This window comes from Salmo salar, unplaced genomic scaffold, assembly GCF_965601325.2.
Source record: "Salmo salar unplaced genomic scaffold, fSalSal1 ptg000648l, whole genome shotgun sequence".
Classification (NCBI taxonomy): Eukaryota; Metazoa; Chordata; class Actinopteri; order Salmoniformes; family Salmonidae; genus Salmo; species Salmo salar.
Genome location: NW_027675452.1, coordinates 105479 through 125323, shown reverse-complemented (window position 1 = coordinate 125323; position 19845 = coordinate 105479). Strand labels below are relative to the sequence as shown.

The 19845-nt window shown below is 43.9% G+C and overlaps 2 protein-coding genes across 2 annotated transcripts; one reads left to right on the top strand and one right to left on the bottom strand.

Moving 5' to 3' along the window:
• Positions 1-58: 58 nt before the first annotated feature.
• On the top strand, positions 59-14272 carry LOC145877037 (uncharacterized). Its single transcript, XM_082972327.1, has 8 exons — positions 59-127; positions 1444-1588; positions 2509-2966; positions 8323-8486; positions 9006-9193; positions 10846-10906; positions 11146-11440; positions 11641-14272. The coding sequence occupies exons 1-8, from the start codon at positions 59-61 to the stop codon at positions 12544-12546; spliced, it is 2286 nt and encodes a 761-aa protein (XP_082828453.1). The 3' UTR covers positions 12547-14272.
• On the bottom strand, positions 13729-19032 carry LOC145877040 (uncharacterized). The gene is made up of 4 exons (XM_082972333.1): positions 18561-19032; positions 16737-18439; positions 16045-16456; positions 13729-15308 (listed from the first exon to the last, which is right to left on the bottom strand). Exons 1-4 carry the CDS (start codon positions 18751-18753, stop codon positions 14665-14667), a joined length of 2952 nt encoding a protein of 983 aa, XP_082828459.1. The 5' UTR covers positions 18754-19032; the 3' UTR covers positions 13729-14664.
• Between the last annotated feature and the right edge of the window lie 813 nt (positions 19033-19845).

Below are 19845 nucleotides of genomic sequence, written 5' to 3'. Positions count from 1 at the left end.
GACCAAAGAAAGATGTCTATGAATGGTTCAGATTTGTTCCAGACCGGACCAAAAACCAATGTCCGTGGAACTGAAGGCCGGTCCGGGAACAGCACCAAAAAAAGACATCCAGAAGGTGTCGACGTCGGTCCGTGCTTACTGGGGTGTAGCCTACAGTGTTGCCTAAAATGTAATGTTATGAATGCCCATCTATGTGGTAAGCCAATCATTTGTAAAACATCAAAAAGTCCGGACAGGACCAAAAAAAGATGTCCAAAATGTGTCGGTTTGTGCTTACTGGGGTGTAGCCCACCATGACGGCCTGCAATGGAATTTTATGAATGCCCTTCGATGTGGTAGGCCCACCGTTTTGTAAAACAGGCCATTGCGTTGGCTTTATTAGTCCTGTTTCCTGTGGCTAATACATTTGGCTATTTAAACTCTGAATATCAGCTACCCAACTTTATCAGGAGTTTTAGGAGCCTATTGCAATGTGTTTACACAGCGAGAAATGCAGAAGTATTTTATTTTTCGCTATGATCAGCTTGTCAAAAATGTACAGATACAAACTTGAAACCACTGATCATGACAATGGGATGAAACTCCTGGACAACGGTTGTGATTGTCCATTCCATATTGTCCATTTTACATTGACCTGTCCTGTTTTTAGGATATGTTGTTTGTTAACATGACAGTGCATTTTGTATTTGATTGAGCTCTATTTGGGTTAGGCTATTTGATCGGAGAAACCTGTATGATGTGAAAAGTTGTGGGGGTGATCATGGGGCTGGAGATGGGAGATGTCTGGTGAGAGAATGGCAGATTGAGGTTGCCTTAGTTACAGTAGTACAGGAAGTGTCTATGCTGAAGCAGGGAAGAGAGTGGTAGAGGAACATGGGGGGATTCCTGTGAATCGGCAGAGATCAAGAGACCGTGATGGGAAGAAAATTTGCTTGTAAGGTTGGCTTTTTAGCATTTATAGCGGTGGTTGTCAATTGTACTGCAGAAATGAATTGAAAGTCACAGAAAATAGAGATTGCTGTGGCAGTGGTAGAGAAGTACTTGGGATTGCGAGGATGTACTGCAGAACAGCTGCAGGGGGAGAGCTAGGGTTATGTCTTCTCAACACATTGGTTTAGAGTTGGACTAGATAGGGTTCAATAGTGGAATGGGTGGCAATTTCCCTTTTTCCCAATATTGTATTATTGTATCAAAGAATGTAATGTAGGTAGGCCGTGAATGGCGTCACACACCACTACAGTAGATGGCGGTGTATGCACCTTAAAGTTGGATGCAATCCGACAACCAATCCCAAAGAAGAAGAAGAAGACGAAGAAGAACTAAAACAGGAAGTGAATAGCTAGATCGTTGGTTTATTTTCCTCGTTGACATGTGGCTCTACAGACCCTAAAATTCCCAAATTACAGATGGAGTTGAATACGTTTCTTACGCAGCGATTAATAGCGGCTGCTGTGGAGATATCGTCTGTCTTTGAAAAAAAAGATAGTCGAGTACCAGGTAGAAATCTCCCGTTCGAAGGAGGAGAACAAACGTCTACAGAGGCTGTTGGATTTGGTTTTCCACCCGGAAATCAAGTTACATCGAGCAGGTTTGTAATAATAGTTACTGTGGGAAAATAATTATTCTCATTTAGTCATTCACACACACAGTTAGACTGCAGTATATTAACCCGTCTGTCTCCACACCCGGGGGACCCAAACAAGCATGTTTCCTGTAGTAACCTTGCAAAATCACCACTTCCATAAATATAGTTTTTTTTATTTTGGTGTTTTTTTATTCTATTAAATACATTGGAATGGTTAGGGTTCAATGTGAGTGAACCCTGCTGTGAGAGTCTATAGGACTGTATACATCTTTAAAATCTAAAAGCCTTTTATTGACCTGACAGTATCTCTATTCTAGCCACAGTGAGTCTGGGTTCTGTACTAACTCTCCACTCAGTCTCATCTGTTTAACTCAGTATGGAAATTATTTCACATAGTATTTCAACCCAGGTCTGAAGATCACACAGATCACTAGCCAGAGGGAACAACAAGCATCGTGTGTGTGTGTGTGTGTGTGTGTGTGTGTGTGTGTGTGTGTGTGTGTGTGTGTGTGTGTGTGTGTGTGTGTGTGTGTGTCATGTGCCTCAGCAGGGTGATAGAAACATCCTTTTTCCAGGGATACAGTATCTTCAACCTATCACCCCCATTTCTTTTTTTTTATTCTCGTGTATTACATTTTATATGACCAGTATAACTGCATCAGAGGAGGCTGGTGGGAGGAGTTTTAGGAGGATGGGCTTATTGTAATGGCTGGAATGGAATAAATGGAACAGTATTAATCATATAGAATCCACGTTGGACTCAGTTCCGTTGATTGCTCCTATAGCACCTCACACCAGCCTCTGAACTGCATTGTTAAGGAAGAGCTTGCAGTCAGGCGTTTCGCGGTACTGTTTACACCTGCTGTATCCTGCTGTACGTGAATAAACTCTGATTTGATTTGTTTTCCTTTTCTTCCCTCCAGACTCCCAGCAGCTCTCTCTTCCGGTCTCCGAAGAGGCCGTTCCCCCTGAGCAGCAGCACTGTGAGGAGGAGAGTAGCCCCAGTCTGGGGCAGGAGGACCCAGAGCCCACACAGATTAAAGGGGAACAGGAGGACCTCAGGACCAGTCAAGAGGAAGAGCAGCCTCAAGGGCTGGAACCTGATACCAAAGACCTCTTGATCCCTGCCTGTGTGAAAAGTGACTATGAACAGGACCCATCTCTGCCCTCACATCTTGACCAAACCTTGGAGAACAGAGAGAGAGACTCTCAACCCACCAACACAACTGAACAGATCAAAACAGAACCTGATGGAGAGGACTACAGAGTATCAGAACCAACCAGGGACTCTCAGCTCCTCTCTGCAGTAAATCCAGAATGTTCTGCAGCTCAGAGTGAAAATGGTAAAGTTCATCAGAGTCCCAGCACTTCTTCAGAACAAGTAAGATTATATTTAATTTAATGTATTAGTAAACATGTAGAACAGCACAAAAAGGCAGCATTTAATTGTAGAGAAAACAGCCAAGTGATTACATGAGATTTTGAAAGCAATTTCCTTACAGAAAATGAATACAAAAAAAAAAATATGAACATGAATATATACATTTTAAAGTACATTTTAAATATAAAGTATATGGACAATTCCAGCGTTATGGACATTACATTTGCAAGCAAAATCCCAAGCAAAATCTCAACCAAATAGAATGTGTGTCTATAGTACTCCTTGGGTGAACCCAAAACAGCACACTTCTAAATACTGTCAAGTTGGAGAAAGTCATTAAATGTATGTCAAACAAAAATCAATGATTGCAAAGTGAAACAAACCATACAACTCTATGCACAAGGACTACTTTTGTAGATGCAAATTCTGGTATCAGAATGACGGCACCAACGGCACAAACCGTCATTCTGTTACCAAACGTTTTATCTGTACTGGTCTTCCAGTAAATGTGTTTTTGTAAAACATTCTGTGGAAATTGTTCAAGGTTGTCCTTGTGCATACAGTAGTTGTATGGTTTGTTTAACCTTGCAATCATTGTTTTTTGTTTGACATGCACTATATATACAAAGTATGTGGACACCCCTTTAAATTAGTGGCTTCGGCTATTTCAGCTAAACCCGTTGCTGACAGGTGTGTAAAATCGAGCACACTGCCATGCAATCTCCATAGACAAACATTGGCAGTAGAATGGCCTTACTGAAGAGCTTAGTGACTTTCAACGTGGCGCCGTCATAGGATGCCACATTTACAACAAGTCAGTTGGTCAAATTTGTGCCCTGCTACAGCTGCCCGGTCAACTGTAAGTGCTGTTATTGTGAAGTGGAAACGTCAAGGAGTAACAACGGCTCAGCCGCGAAGTGGTAGGCCACACAAGTTCACAGAGCAGGACCGCCAAGTGCTGAAGCGCGTAGAGCTTAAAAATCATCTGTCCTCGGTTGCAACACTCACTACCAAGTTCCAAACTGCCTCTGGAAGCAACGTCAGCACAATTAACTGTTCGTCGGAGCTTCATTTAAATGAGTCTCCACGGCCGAGCAGCTGCACACAAGCCTAAGATCACCATGTGGTGTAAAGTTCGCCACCATTGGACTCTGGAGCAGTGGAAACACGTTCTCTGGAGTGATGAATCACGCCTCACCATCTGGAAGTCCGATGGACAAATCTGGGTTTGACGGATGACCGGAGAACGCTACCTGTCCGAATGCATAGTGCCAACTGTAAAGTTTGCTGAAGGAAGAATAATGGTCTGGGGCTGTTTTTCATGGTTCAGGCTAGGCCCCTTAGTTCCAGAGAAGGGAAATCTTAATGCTACAGCATACATTGACATTCTAGACGATTCTGTGCTTCCAACTTTGTGGAAACAGTTTGGGAAAGGCCCTTTCCTGTTTCAACATGACAATACCCCCGTGCACAAAGCGAAGTCCATACAGAAATGGTTTGTCGAGATTGGCGTGGAAGAACTTGACTGGCCTGCACAGAGCCCTGACCTCAACCCCATCAAACACCTTTTGGATGAAATGGAATGCCGACTGCAAGCCAGGCCTAATCTCCCAATATCAGTGCCCGACCTCACTCATGCTCTTGTGGCTGAATGGAAGCAAGTCCCTGCGGGCAATGTTCCAACATCTAGTGGAAAGCCTTCCCAGAAGAGTGGAGGCTGTTATAGCAGAAAAGGGGGGGACCAACTCCATATTAATGCTCAGGATTTTGGAATGAGATGTTTGACGAGCAGGTGTCCACATACTTCTGGTCATGTAGTGTACATTTTAATGTGAAAAATCTGAGTCTCATTCCCACGGAATGGCCCACGTACAGTGCATTGGTAAAGAATTCATACCCCTTTTTCCACATTTTGTTACGTTACAGCCTTATTCTAAAATGGATTAAATAGTTTTTTCCCCCCTCATCAATCAATACACAATACCCCATAATGACAAAGCAAAAGCAGGTTTTTATAAATTTGCACATTCACATATACACAAGTATTCAGTCCTTTTACGCAGTACTTTGTTGAAGCACCTTTGGCAGCGTTTACAACCTCGAGTCTTCTTGGGGATGATGCTACAAGCTTGGCACACCTGTATTTGGGGAGTTTCTCCCATTCTTCTCTGCAGATCCTCTCAAGCTCTGTCGCATTGGATGGGTAGCGTCGCTGTACAGCTATTTTCAGGTCTGTCCTGAGATGTTCAATTCCGGGCTCTGGCTGGGCAACTCAAGGACATTCAGAGACTTGTCCCGAAGCCACTCCTGCGTTGTTGTCCTGTTGGAAGGTGAACCTTCGTCCCAGTCTGAGGTCCTGAGTGCTCTGGACCAAGTTTTCATCAAGGATCTCTCTGTACTTTGCTCTGTTCATCTTTCCTTCAATCTTGACTAGTCTTCCAGTCCCTGCCACCACCATGCGTCACCGTAGGGATGGTGCCAGGTTTCCTCCAGATGTGACGCTTGGCATTCAGGCTAAAGAGTTCAATCTTGGTTTCATCAGACCAGAAAATGTTGTTTCTCATGGTCTGAGAGTCTAGGTGTCTTTTGGCAAACTCCAAGTGGCTGTCATGTGCTTTTTACTGAGGAGTGGCTTCTGTCTGGCCACTCTACCATAAAGACCTGATTGGTGGAGTGCTGTAGAGATGGTTGTCCTTCTGGAAGGTTCTCCCATCTCCACAGAGGAGCTCTGTCAGAGTGACCATCGGGTTCTTTGTCACCTCCCTGACCAAGGCCCTTCTCCCCCGATTGCTCAGTTTGGCCGGGCGGACAGCTCTAGGAAGAGTCTTAGTGGTTCCAAACTTCTTCCATTTAAGAATGATGGAGGCCACTGTGTTCTTGGGAACCTTCAATGCTGCAGAAATGTTTTGGTACCATTCCCCAGATCTCTGCCTCAACGCAATCCTGTCTCTGAGCTCTACGGACAATTCCTTCGACCTCATGGCTTGGTTTTTGCTCTGACAATTTCGAGTCTCATAGCAAAGGGTCTGAATACTTATGTAAATAAGGTATGTTTCTTTTTTTTTATACATTTGCTAAAATTTCTAAACCTGTTTTTGCTTTGTCATTATGGGGTATTGTGTGTAGATTGATGAGGGGGAAAAAGTATTTTACAAATTTTAGAATAAGGCTGTAATGTTAAAAAAAGGGGAAAAATTCAAGGGGTCAGAATTTATTTATAGATTTTTTTTTTAACCTTTTTTTTAACTAGGCAAGTCAGTTAAGAACAAATTCTTATTTTCAATAACGGCCTAGGAATAGTGGGTTAACTGCCAGAACGACAGATTTGTACCTTGTCAGCGCGGGGATTTGAACTTTCGATTACTAGCCCAACGCTCTAACCACTAGGCTACCCTGCCACCCTCTTTCCGAATGCACTGTACATTGTTTAACATGATAACTCTACGAACATATCTACGTTCCAAAATGGGATCTCTGCTGTCCGTGAGTTTTCATATTACATTAATCTTTCCTTTTTGTTTCCCCCTTAGGATTCTAGTAATGTGGAATCAAATAAAGCATCTAATTTCTGTAACTGGAGTGACGAAAACATCTCAGTTACAGACAGCAACTCTTCAGACAGTAGCTCCTGCACTAAAGAAGACTCTGAGGCACGTAAACCAGCAAAGAGAACATGCCATTCTAGTGGTGTGCTGAATGAACCATCTGATTTGTCTAACTTATGTGATGAAAACAACCCGGGGACTGAGATCAGCCCTTCAGACGGCAACAAAGACATGAACATCCAAACAGACTCTGGGTCTCATAATCCAGCTAAGAGGATATGTCAGAGGGTGCATAGTGTTGCGGTAGCAAGACGTGGGAGTGGAGAGATGGCCTCCTGTTCCCATCCCAAAGTGCCAGGATCCACTCCAGATTACACCCACTGCATGCACTGTCAAGGTCTGTACATTCAAAAGTCACTATGGAAGCATGTCAGATACTGCCCTCTGAACCCCAATGCTGAAGAACCAAAACCTGGACAAAAGATGAGGATTCAGTCAGCAATGCCGTTTAAGTTGTGTCCTCAACCCGATTACGTCAGCACAGGTCTTTGGAAGATAGTTTGTGGTATGAACTCAAATGTCACACCTTGTAGGTCAGGCTAGCTCTCCAAGTGGATGGTTTGTTACACCTTGTAGGTCAGGCTAGCTCTCCAAGTGGATGGTTTGTTACACCTTGTAGGTCAGGCTAGCTCTCCAAGTGGATGGTTTGTTACACCTTGTAGGTCAGGCTAGCTCTCCAAGTGGATGGTTTGTTACACCTTGTAGGTCAGGCTAGCTCTCCAAGTGGATGGTTTGTTACACCTTGTAGGTCAGGCTAGCTCTCCAAGTGGATGGTTTGTTACACCTTGTAGGTCAGGCTAGCTCTCCAAGTGGATGGTTTGTTATACCTTGTAGGTCAGGCTAGCTCTCCAAGTGGATGGTTTGTTATACCTTGTATATACCTAATAATATTGGATTTTTTATACAGGTAATTTGCCTGGAAATGGTCATGTTTATTTAACCTATTCATTTTTTCTGTCTTTCTCTGGTTGTTTCAGCTGCAAAATCGTCAACTCCTGTTGAGCCAAAAAGTGAAATCTAAAGATGTTACAGTAGTGTAAAAGAAGCGATGTGATTTGCATTGTGAAATGATTTTCCATTCTTTGCTGCCGTTTTTGCAATCTTTTAAGCAACCCAAACTTTAATGCTGTGGCCTGGCAATTTTTATCTTTACCTGATCCTTTCTAGCACGGTTCCAGCTACTATGGCTTGGCTTGGCTTGGTTTGGCTTGGTTTGGCTTGGTTTGGTTTGGCTTGGTTATTTTGGCTTGGTTTGGCTTGGTTTGGTTTGGTTATTTTGGTTTGGCTTGGCTTGGTTTGGTTATTTTGGCTTGGTTTGGTTATTTTGGTTTGGCTTGGTTTGGTTTGGTTATTTTGGTTTGGTTTGGTTTGGTTATTTTGGCTTGGTTTGGTTTGGTTATTTTGGTTTGGTTTGGCTTGGCTTGGTTTGGTTATTTTGGCTTGGTTTGGCTTGGTTTGGTTTGGCTTGGTTATTTTGGCTTGGTTTGGTTATTTTGGCTTGGTTTGGCTTGGTTTGGTTTGGCTTGGTAGTGTGAAAAGGGTCAAAAGATTGTCTGAATCAAAAGGTTGGGATTCTATCCAATCAGTGTGCGCTTTGACATAGAAGGTCATTTCAGATTGAGCCAACAAATGCAGAGTTTACCATGAATGTGGTGTCCGGGACCGTGGGGACATTGTCTTTAAAAGGTGCATAACCAGGCGAACGGATTCAATCCTGGTCCTAAATGTGGGTGTTCCTCTTCCCCCACCAGGACTACTACCAGAGGCTGGAGCAGCTGCAGAGAACCCATCTGAGGAACATGGCTGAGCTGGAGAAGATGTATATCTGTAAAAGGTCAAAGGTCAACAAGAAGGACGATGAGGAGCACAAGTGTTTGGAGAGAGAGGGCAGAGACATACAGGATCTCCAGCCCAGGTCTGATATCATGGCTTTTAGTACTGTACCTTTTGAAATGGAATTTAGTTTTTAGTTAAGTAGTTGTAGGCTATGTAACCTTGTGCTACCTTTTTACAAGACAGGGGAAAATGAAGTGTTTATTATACTGAACCAAAATATAAATGCAACATGTAATGTGTTGATTCCATGTTTCATGAGCTGAGGGCTATGCCTTCCCAGGCCCACCCATGGCTGTGCCCCTGCCCAGTCATGTGAAATCCATAGATTAGCGCCTAATGAATTTATTTCACTTGACTGATTTCCTTATATGAACTGTTATTCAGTAAAATCTTTGAAATTGTTGCATTTATATTTTTGTCCAGAGTAGTATTTGGGGGAACAAAAACATCAGTGTTTGTTTTGTTGTGCTTTTGAAAACGGTATTTTAGTGTTTCACATCATAAGGAGGGCTTTAACCGTGATGCGCTTGATACTTTTTCCATGGTAGCAACAATGAAAGCTCATCTTAAATGGTACTCAATCTCTCCTATCTCTCAGTGTCGCGTCGGAAAGCCAGAGCTCTGGCTCTATGCCAGTGAGGCGACTGCAGAGAATCCTTTCAGACGAGGAGCTTAATAACTTCCACGAGGAGACGTCCAGTGACGTGTCTGACCAATCAGGAGACGGTGTTGGTGGAGACGGAGGAGAGGAGGATAACCATTATGAACTGCTGCTGGAAGAGAGAGGTCAGTGGGAAAAAGAGCCATAAACAGCATGTCATAAATATGTCCCCTGCTGTAACATAATATGCTAATCTTCTCCTACCGTTGTCAATATTTTTGTAAATAATTCAGCAAAACGTTCACTAAATGGAAATACAGTAAGTTTCTGACTTTATTGTGAAATCCTGGTCACGTTTAAAAAATAAATGTATGTACTGTGTATAAACAGTGCCTTCAGAAAGCATTCAAATCCCTTGACTCATTCCATATTTTGCTGTGTTACAGCCTGAATTCAAAATTGATTAAATAAAAAAAATCTTCACCCATCTACACACAATACCCCATAATGACAAAGTGAAAACATGTTTTTATAATATTTTCTTTTTACATTTATTGGAAATTAAATACAGAAATACAGTATCTCATTTAAATAAGTATTCACACCCCTGAGTCAATACATGTTAGAATCCCCTTTGCCAGCGGTCACACCTGTAAGTCTCTAAGAACTTTGCACACCTGGATTGTATAATGTCTTCTTGGTAAGCAACTCCAGTGTAGATTTGGTGTTGTGTTTTCGGTTATTGTCCTGCTGAAAGGTGAATTCATCTCCCAGTGTCTGGTGGAAAGCAGACTGAACCAGGTTTTCCACTAGGATTTTCCTGCGCTTATCTTCCTGTGCTTATTTCATTTATTTTTTTTTATCCTGAAAAACTTCCAATCCTTAATGATTACAAGCATACCCATAACATAATGCAGTCACCACTAGGCTTGAAAATATGGAGCAAAAAATATATGTGTTGTATTTGCCCCAAACATAAGACTTGTTGCAAACAGGATGCATGTTTTGGAATATTTTTTATTCTGTACAGGCTTCCTTCTTTTCACTCTGTCAATTAGGTTAGTATTGTGGAGTAACTACAATGCTGTTGATCCATCCTCAGTTATCTCCTATTACAGCCATTCATCTCTGTAACTGTTTTAAAGTCACCATTGGCCTCATGGTGAAATCCCTGAGAGGTTTCCATCCTCTCCGGCAACTGAGTTAGGAAGGACACCTGTATCGTTGTAGTGACTGGGTGTATTGATACAACATCCAAAGTGTTATTAATAACTTCACCATGCTTAAAGGATATTCAATGTCTGGTTTTGAATTTTTACCCATCTACCAATAGGTGCCCTTCTTTGTGAGGCATTGGGAAACTTCTCTGGTCTTTGTGGTTGAATCTGTGTTTAAAATTCACTGCTCGACTGTGGGACCTTACAGATAACTGTATGTGTGGGGTACAGAGATGATTAGTACCCCACACATCGCAGACAGTGAGTCCATGGAACTTATGTGAATTGTTAAGCACTCCTGAACTTATTTATGCATGCCATAACAAAGGGGTTGAATATTTATTGACTCAAGACATTTCTGCTTTTCATTTTAATGAATTAGTAAAAAATGTGAAAAAAACATAATTCCACTTTGACATTATGGGGTATTGTGTGTAGAACAGTGTCAAAAAAAAGCTGAACTCAATTTTAAATTCAGGCTGTTACACAAACAAAATGTGGAATAAGTAAAGGGGCGTGAATACTTTCTGAAGGCATTGTAGGTCTACACAAAATCACTCAATCCATCCATCAAGGTCACATTTTTAATAGTTCACTATTTTGTCTCTTTCTGATTGTAGATGACAGCCACAGCCCCAGGGCCTGGAGCAGGAAGGACAAACCCCTCAGGAACAGTCTCAGGTAAAGAGAGAGAATGTGACTTCCTCTGTGGTACTTTATACATTAAATTGTTTTTAACTGTATGAATTATTTTTTCAAAAATAATCAATGTGCTCAACTCTTATCCTCTTGCGTAAATACATGAAAGGGTGCTTGGAGCCAAAGGTCAATCACATCAAAAAATGAAACAAGGCATCAAAGCATTCACTAGAAGATATACGTTGCAATTGAAGCTTTGTTTTACTATTGTTCCCCCACAGGGACAGTCAGTCCTGCTGTCCAGAGAGTATGACCACCACCACCACCACCACCGCCCATAAGCAGCCATCCTCTACTTCACCATCTAGGAGCCAGCTCCAGATCCAGCTCCAGCTGAGAGGCTGCTGCCCCAAGAGCCAGGGCAGAAACCAGGGAGGAAACCTGAGCAAGACAGGGAGGAGAACCAGAGGAGAGAGCTATAGGGGGGATAGAGGTCCTGATAACTCCAGGGGGACTGTGACCGTCCCCAAGCCGTTCAGGATGATGATGAGGGAGGAGGAGAAGAAGAGGAGGAAGGTGAGGAGGTTTTGTTTAGTTGTATTGTTCCCTAAAGAGTCTTGAATTAATAATGTAACATAGCATTCCATAGGGAATGTACTGCGTGTCATAAATACACTATATGTATGCCAGACGTGCTGAGCAAATGTCCCTCTGGGTGTTTGGGTTAAAAGTACTATATACAACTAATGTAATATTGATGTATTATTGTTATTAAGGTCAGGACGCGTTCGGAGGTGGAGCTGGAGAACTTGCTGCTGCGCCGGGAGCTGGACGAGCTGAGGGAGTGCGGCATGAAGTTCAGGGCCTCGCCGGCGCCCGCCCACACTCGCCTGCCGCTCTACGATGTCATCAGCTGCCGCCTCAGCCAGCGACCCGGTTACAATCCCGGTAACCACGGAGTTAACTTTAGTAATTATCGGTATGTCTCGGTCAGCGGTGGCAACCAACGGGCCTCCTCCTGCTCACCCCAGAGACCGTTCAGCTTCCTGGAGAGAGAGAGGAGGAAGAGGGAGCAGAGGATTGAAGTGGAACTGGAGAACCTGGTGGCCAAAGAGAGGAGGGCATTCAAGGCCAGGCCGGTGCCCAGGTCTGTGTACTACAGCCACAGCGCCACCCACAGGCAGCAGAGCAAAGTGCAACAGCAGCTGACGAGTCAGAAGATGAAACTGAAGAATATGACCCACCAACACAGCACGCAATCTACACCAGGCTTGCGGGCCGAGGGTCCAGGAGAGAAGAGGGGGGACACAGAGGGGGGAGAGGACCAGGGCCTAATGCTTGTGGAGAAAGAGAAGAGTTTTCGCCTAAAAAAGGAGGGACTCCCGTCCTACAACAGCAATAGCTACTGGAGGTCTCAGAGCCGGAGCAGGCGTCCGTCAATCAAGATGGGGACGGGGGGACCTAGGAAGCAGCTTGAGCTCCAGATTGACATGGCGTCGGAGAGGAGGAAGGGGAAGGAGAGAGAGAGGGAGTTGTCTTACATCGACCCACTCTGCACCCCTGGCAGCCCCTACCTCTGTTCGTCTCTCGTCAGTCAGGAGGACCTCCCTATCCCAGCCAGCAAAACAGACTACATCAGCGTGTGTAAAAGCCGTGATCAAGTCGTCGAAAGTGTTCTGTAAAGGGTTCATTCATTTTGGTCAAAGTCAAGACCTGTATCAAGTCTTCTGTAAAGGGTTCATTCACTCTGGTCAAAGTCAAGACCTGTATCAAGTGTTCTGTAAAGGGTTCATTCATTTTGGTCAAAGTCAAGACCTGTATCAAGTGTTCTGTAAAGGGTTCATTCATTTTGGTCAAAGTCAAGACCTGTATCAAGGGTTCATTCATTTTGGTCAAAGTCAAGACCTGTATCAAGTGTTCTGTGAAGGGTTCATTCATTTTGGTCTAAGTTAAGACCTGTATCATCTACCACTAAACATGTTAACTCCTGTCTCTCTGTGGAATAAGTCAAGTGGTATAAATGCCTTCAGAAAGCATTTATACCACTTGACTTATTCCACATTTTGTTGTGTAACATCCTGGATTAAATATGTTTTTCCCCACCCATCTACACACAATACCCCATAATGACAAAGTGGAAACATGTTTTTAGAAATATTTGCACATTTATTGAAAATGAAATATCTAATCTAATTTGTAAAATAAAAACTAAAAAACGAATTCCACTTTGACATGATGAGATATTGTGTGTAGGTCAGTGACAAATCTCAATTGAATCTATTTTAAATTCAGGCTGTAACACAAAATGTGGAAAAACGTAAAGGGGTGCGAATACCTTCTGAAGGCTCTGTCTCTATTAATGTAACAGAGTTGAGTTAATACATGACAGATCATTATATGACAGTGGTTTCATACATAAACTAGATGTTTTGGAGATATGAGACTGTATTTGTGTGTTATAATAATGGTACTAATCATGTTTCGATAAACTGTCTTGAATTTCCATTTTTGAATGAAGCCCTTGTTTTGATTGTGGCAATGTCTTTTTCCACTATTCTCAGGTGTATGACAATGCATCCACGAGAAAACAAACCATTCTAAAACACACAAAAGTAGTCTGTCTGTTGTGGAAAGTAAAACGAATCAATTTAGGGTAACATTGGCACATATTGTAAGGCTATCTCCCTAATTCGACACCAAATGAAGTTGTCGAGTAATGTGACATACACCAGACATTAAATTGGGATGTATGATATATATATTGGTATCTCTATAATGGCAAAATGACTGAGTCCTGCCCAATTCTATCATAAAAGTGACCATGTAGGAAGCAGTATTTAGCTCTATCAATAAAGATGATGATGATCATTAATAGTAACTTTAATAAAGCCCAACTGGGGTTGCAAAATTCTGATAGCTTTCCCAAAACTCACAGCTATTCTGGAAATCCTGGATAAAGGATTCTGGATTTCATGCTTAATCCCTTCTGATTCTGTGAATATTTCAACCAGGATTTCTGAAAAACCTGTGAATTTTGCTAACCTTAGCCCAACACTAGGTTGGTCAGCGAGCTAAGGAAAACAGTTTAATGTAGTAGTTGTAGTAAATGGTTTTAGCCAGGTAACATTTCATTGATCATGTCCTTAGAAGCAGACCTGCAACTGGAAAGTCACTGTTTTCAATCCCAAGTCTGAATGGAACAATTCTGGTAGGCTTTTGGGTATCCTCCTGCTGTTGTGTCCTTGAGCAAGACACAGAACCACTAAACTGCTCCAGGGACGCTTCAGTAACTGTCTGTTTCTCAGGGGTTGAAAAACAAGTTTAAAAAAGGGGCCATTTTATGTTGTTTCTGTCTGTAGAAAGATTGTATTCAATATTTAAATAATAAAATGTTTGATTCTTCCATTCTCTTAATGTTGGAGTATAATTTGACTTGCAGTATTTAAGTAATATCTAATTCAATATAAGTGAGGAAGATAATATTGTCCAACCCATTAGTTATCTAACAGCACCCCGACATTCCATGTCTTGAAATATGCATATTGACAGATTAAAAGTAAACTTACATTGTAAAACTTCTGACAGACAGATTTCTAACTTGGCCCATAACTTCTGAACTTTATAGCACACCCGGAAGGCACCAATTACTGAGTCAAAGAACAATAACATTTTGTTTGGCTAAGGTGTTGGGTTGCCAGTCTCTGGACCTGAGTTTGAGTCCCGGTCAGGGCTGCTGCCCCCTGAATTCCCTGCAGTACTCTGTCTCCGTTTGATTCTGTTATGTACATAGAGTTTAATGCCTAACCAGTTTCTGTGTTTGAGCGCCACAGGTTCTGACTGGAGGCATTTGAGGCAGTCCCTCTTTCCAGGAACTCGGCTACTCTTTCCAGGAACGGCATCATGTGTTTCTCTACTGCTGCTACCTCATCAATGATCCACTTTAATCTCACAGCGTTTCTTCGGGTCGGCTGGGTGCCTGTGCGACGGCTCGGCTGGGCGCCTGTGCGACGGCTCGGCTGGGCGCCTGTGCGACGGCTCGGCTGGGCGCCTGTGCGACGGGTCGGCTGGGCGCCTGTGCGACGGGTCGGCTGGGCGCCTGTGCGACGGGTCGGCTGGGCGCCTGTGCGACGGGTCGGCTGGGCGCCTGTGCGACGGGTCGGCTGGGCGCCTGTGCGACGGCTCGGCTGGGCGCCTGTGCGACGGGTCGGCTGGGCGCCTGTGAGACGGGTCGGCTGGGCACGTGTGCGACGGGTCGGCTGGGCACGTGTGCGACGGGTCGGCTGGGCACGTGTGAGACGGGTCGGCTGGGCACGTGTGCGACGGGTCGGCTGGGCACGTGTGCGACGGGTCGGCTGGCCGGGTGCAACTGCGACAGGGATCGGCTGGGTGCGTGTGCAACGGGTCGGCTGGCCGGGTGCCTGTGTGACAGGGGTTGGCTGGGGACCTGTTGAGAAAAGATTGCAAAAATAACAGAAGAAAAGAAAGAATAGGTCAAATAAACATGACCATTTCCAGGCCAATTACCTGTATAAAAAATCCAATATTATTAGGTATATACAAGGTATAACAAACCATCCACTTGGAGAGCTAGCCTGACCTACAAGGTGTAACAAACCATCCACTTGGAGAGCTAGCCTGACCTACAAGGTGTAACAAACCATCCACTTGGAGAGCTAGCCTGACCTACAAGGTGTAACAAACCATCCACTTGGAGAGCTAGCCTGACCTACAAGGTGTAACAAACCATCCACTTGGAGAGCTAGCCTGACCTACAAGGTGTAACAAACCATCCACTTGGAGAGCTAGCCTGACCTACAAGGTGTAACAAACCATCCACTTGGAGAGCTAGCCTGACCTACAAGGTGTAACAAACCATCCACTTGGAGAGCTAGCCTGACCTACAAGGTGTAACAAACCATCCACTTGGAGAGCTAGCCTGACCTACAAGGTGTAACAAACCATCCACTTGGAGAGCTAGCCTGACCTACAAGGTGTGACATTTGAGTTCATACCACAAACTATCTTCCAAAGACCTGTGCTGACGTAATCGGGTTGAGGACACAACTTAAACGCCATTGCTGACTGAATTCTCATCTTTTGTCCAGGTTTTGGTTCTTCAGCATTGGGGTTCAGAGGGCAGTATCTGACATGCTTCCATAGTGACTTTTGAATGTACAGACCTTGACAGTGCATGCAGTGGGTGTAATCTGGAGTGGATCCTGGCACTTTGGGATGGGAACAGGAGGCCATCTCTCCACTCCCACGTCTTGCTACCGCAACACTATGCACCCTCTGACATATCCTCTTAGCTGGATTATGAGACCCAGAGTCTGTTTGGATGTTCATGTCTTTGTTGCCGTCTGAAGGGCTGATCTCAGTCCCCGGGTTGTTTTCATCACATAAGTTAGACAAATCAGATGGTTCATTCAGCACACCACTAGAATGGCATGTTCTCTTTGCTGGTTTACGTGCCTCAGAGTCTTCTTTAGTGCAGGAGCTACTGTCTGAAGAGTTGCTGTCTGTAACTGAGATGTTTTCGTCACTCCAGTTACAGAAATTAGATGCTTTATTTGATTCCACATTACTAGAATCCTAAGGGGGAAACAAAAAGGAAAGATTAATGTAATATGAAAACTCACGGACAGCAGAGATCCCCGTTTTGGAACTTGGATATGGTCATAGAGTTCAGCATTTTAAACAATGTATATCCTTTATATTTAAATTACTTTACATTTATTCATGTTTATATTTTTCAGTATTCATTTTCTGCTATTGCTTTCAAAATCTCATGTAGTCTCTGGAATTAAATGCTGCTTTTTTTTGTGCTGAGTGCCTTTGAACATGTTTAATAATAAATTAAATATAATCTTACTTGTTCTGAAGAAGTGCTGGGACTCTGATGAACTTTACCATTTTCACTCTGAGCTGCAGAACATTCTGGATTTACTGCAGAGATGAGCTGAGAGTCCCTGGTTGGTTCTGATACTCTGCTGTCAGATTCCAGCTGCTGTTCCTCCTGATTCGTCCAGAGTTCCTCTTGTTTTGTGGGCTCTGGGTCCTCCAGACCCAGCCTGGGGCTTCTCTCCTGCTGCTCTGGGGGAACCTCCTCTTTAGAGACAGGGAGAGAGGGCTGCTGGGAGTCTGGAGAGAAGGGAGGGGGAATGGGTCTCTCCATCCCATCAACATGTTCTTCTATGTTTTCTACCTGGGCTTCAGAACAGTCTGGATTTGCTACAGAGTGTGTTGGTTCTGATAGCCCAATGTGAAGCTGCTCTTCCTCCTGCCTGGTCCTGAATTCCTCCCATTTGTCTTTAACCTTTTTGGGCTCTGGATCCTCCTGCTGCAGACTGGGGCTCCTCTCTTGCTGCTCAGGGGGAACCTCCTCTTCAAAGCCAGGGAGTTCTGGAGGGTAGGAAGGTAGAATGGGTCTCTCCAGCACATCAACGTATTCTTCTGTCTTTTCACTCTGAGCTGCAGAACAGTCTGGATTTGCTACAGACGTTGGTTCTAAAACTCTGCAGAGGCTGGTTGGTTCTAAAACTCTGCAGAGGCTGGTTGGTTCTGATACTCTGCAGAGGCTGGTTGGTTCTAAAACTCTGCAAAGGCTGATTGGTTCTGATACTCTGCAGAGGCTGGTTGGTTCTAAAACTCTGATTTTAGACTCCAGACCTTGAGGCTGGTCTTCCCCCTGACTGGTCCTGAGGTCCTCCTGTTCCTCTTTAATCTGTGTGGGCTCTGGGTCCTCCTGTCCCAGACTGGGGCTACTCTCCTGCTCACAGTGCTGCTGCTCAGGGGGAACGGCCCCTTCGGAGACAGGAAGAGAGAGCTGCTGGGAGTCTGGAGGGAAGAAAAGGAGAATAAGCATCTCCACTGCCTCATCAACACATACTCTGTTTTCACCCAGAGCTGCAGAACATTCTGGATTTACTGCAGAGATGAGCTGAGAGTCCCTGGTTGGTTCTGATACTCTGCTGTCAGATTCCAGCTGCTGTTCCTCCTGATTCGTCCAGAGTTCCTCTTGTTTTGTGGGCTCTGGGTCCTCCAGACCCAGCCTGGGGCTTCTCTCCTGCTGCTCTGGGGGAACCTCCTCTTTAGAGACAGGGAGAGAGGGCTGCTGGGAGTCTGGAGAGAAGGGAGGGGGAATGGGTCTCTCCATCCCATCAACATGTTCTTCTATGTTTTCTACCTGGGCTTCAGAGAGGAGCTGAGAGTCCCTGGTTGGTTCTGATACTCTGTAGTCCTCTCCATCAGGTTCTGTTTTGATCTGTTCAGTTGTGTTGGTGGGTTGAGAGTCTCTCTCTCTGTTCTCCAAGGTTTGGTCAAGATGTGAGGGCAGAGATGGGTCCTGTTCATAGTCACTTTTCACACAGGCAGGGATCAAGAGGTCTTTGGTATCAGGTTCCAGCCCTTGAGGCTGCTCTTCCTCTTGACTGGTCCTGAGGTCCTCCTGTTCCCCTTTAATCTGTGTGGGCTCTGGGTCCTCCTGCCCCAGACTGGGGCTACTCTCCTCCTCACAGTGCTGCTGCTCAGGGGGAACGGCCTCTTCGGAGACCAGAAGAGAGAGCTGCTGGGAGTCTGGCGGGAGGGGAAAGAAAACCCATAATGATTACATTTGTATAAGTATTTGATCAATAAGTGTTGCCCACAGTAACTATATGATTCGTGCATTTTGAGGTGTCATTATATAATTGCAAACCTTCGCGCTGTAACTTGATTTCGGAGCTGAAAACCAAATCCAACAGGCTCTGTAGACGTTTGTTCTCCTCATTTGAACGGGAGATTTCTTCCTGGTACTCGCCTAAATGTTGTTCAAGTACAACGGATATCTCCATAGCTACCGCTGTTAATCGTTCGGTAAGAAACACATTCAAGAACTGTAATCGTGACATTTTATATTCACGACGTAAACAAACCAAAGCACTAGCCGTTCACGTTCTGCCTCTTCTTCTTCTATATTGTTTTATGGCATTTGGTACACAATTTAAATGGTGTACTATCACCACCTACTGGAAGTAAATATGCCTCCAACTTCAAAACCTTTCTTTCACACGGTGTGACAAATTCGTTTACATTTTATTCCCCAGTATTCGTTAACCTCAGTGGATCGTCCATACGGGGTTGATGGGTTACTGCAGGTAGCTAGCTTTCTACAACATCTAAAAAAGAGCACAGGAAGCGTACTTCTAGTAGGTGACGGAAGTGCAACATTGAAGTTTGGTTCCAAAACACCAAACAATAATAAAAAGAAGAAGCAAAATCATTGGCCACTTTAATAAATAGATCACAAGTCTCTTTAATAATGCCACTTTAATAATGTTTACCTATCTTACATCACTCATCTCATATGTATATACTGTATTTTATACCATCTATTGCATCTTGCCTATGCCGCTCGGTCATCACTCATCCATATATTTATATGTTCTTATTACACCCCTTTACTTAGATTTGTGTGTATAAGGTAGTTGTTGTGGAATTGTTAGATTACTTGTTAGATATTACTGCACTGTCGGAACTAGAAGCACAAGCATTCCTCTACACTCGCAATAACATCTGCGAACCATGTGTATGTGACCAATAACATTTGATTTGATTAAGTGTTGAGGAGGAGCAGTTGAAATTGAAGATCCCCAGTGTCTGTGACGACTGCCGTTTGATGAGACGTAGATCCGGTGGGAAAACGAAGAATGATGTGTCATGCTGAGTTTTGATGCAGAGTCGTCACCAGGAGGGCCGGTCCTTGCCGTTCTGCTGCCATTGGCGAGAACATAAAATGCCGTCTAAAATATGTATTTTGAAGACGTTGAAGTTCAGAATGAAAGGGGAAAATGTATTTTCCAGGACAGTGAAAAGGCATCTTTTCTGGACATTGAAATCAGGCTCATGTTCAAATCAGGCTCATTTTTGGCTATGAATGAAAGTTGAAAATAAGTAATTTATAGACGTCTATGTTTTGGCCAAATCAAGGCTTCTCTAGACCG

What these genes read in the sequence shown, in the direction of transcription:
- LOC145877040 (XM_082972333.1), bottom strand. Translation starts at nt 18,753, where the DNA reads ATGTCACGATTACAGTTCTTGAATGTGTTTCTTACCGAACGATTAACA. An exon ending in AATCAAGTTACAGCGCGAAG is followed by an intron (nt 18,440 to 18,560) that starts GTTTGCAATTAT and finishes CCCTCCCGCCAG; the next exon opens with ACTCCCAGCAGCTCTCTCTT. An exon ending in CCACTGCATGCACTGTCAAG is followed by an intron (nt 15,309 to 16,044) that starts GTCTGTACATTC and finishes TTTTCTCAACAG; the next exon opens with GTCCCCAGCCAACCCCTGTC.
- LOC145877037 (XM_082972327.1), top strand. Translation starts at nt 59, where the DNA reads ATGTCCGTGGAACTGAAGGCCGGTCCGGGAACAGCACCAAAAAAAGAC. An exon ending in TCCAGAAGGTGTCGACGTCG is followed by an intron (nt 128 to 1,443) that starts GTCCGTGCTTAC and finishes AGCGATTAATAG; the next exon opens with CGGCTGCTGTGGAGATATCG. An exon ending in ACTGCTGCTGGAAGAGAGAG is followed by an intron (nt 9,194 to 10,845) that starts GTCAGTGGGAAA and finishes TTCTGATTGTAG; the next exon opens with ATGACAGCCACAGCCCCAGG.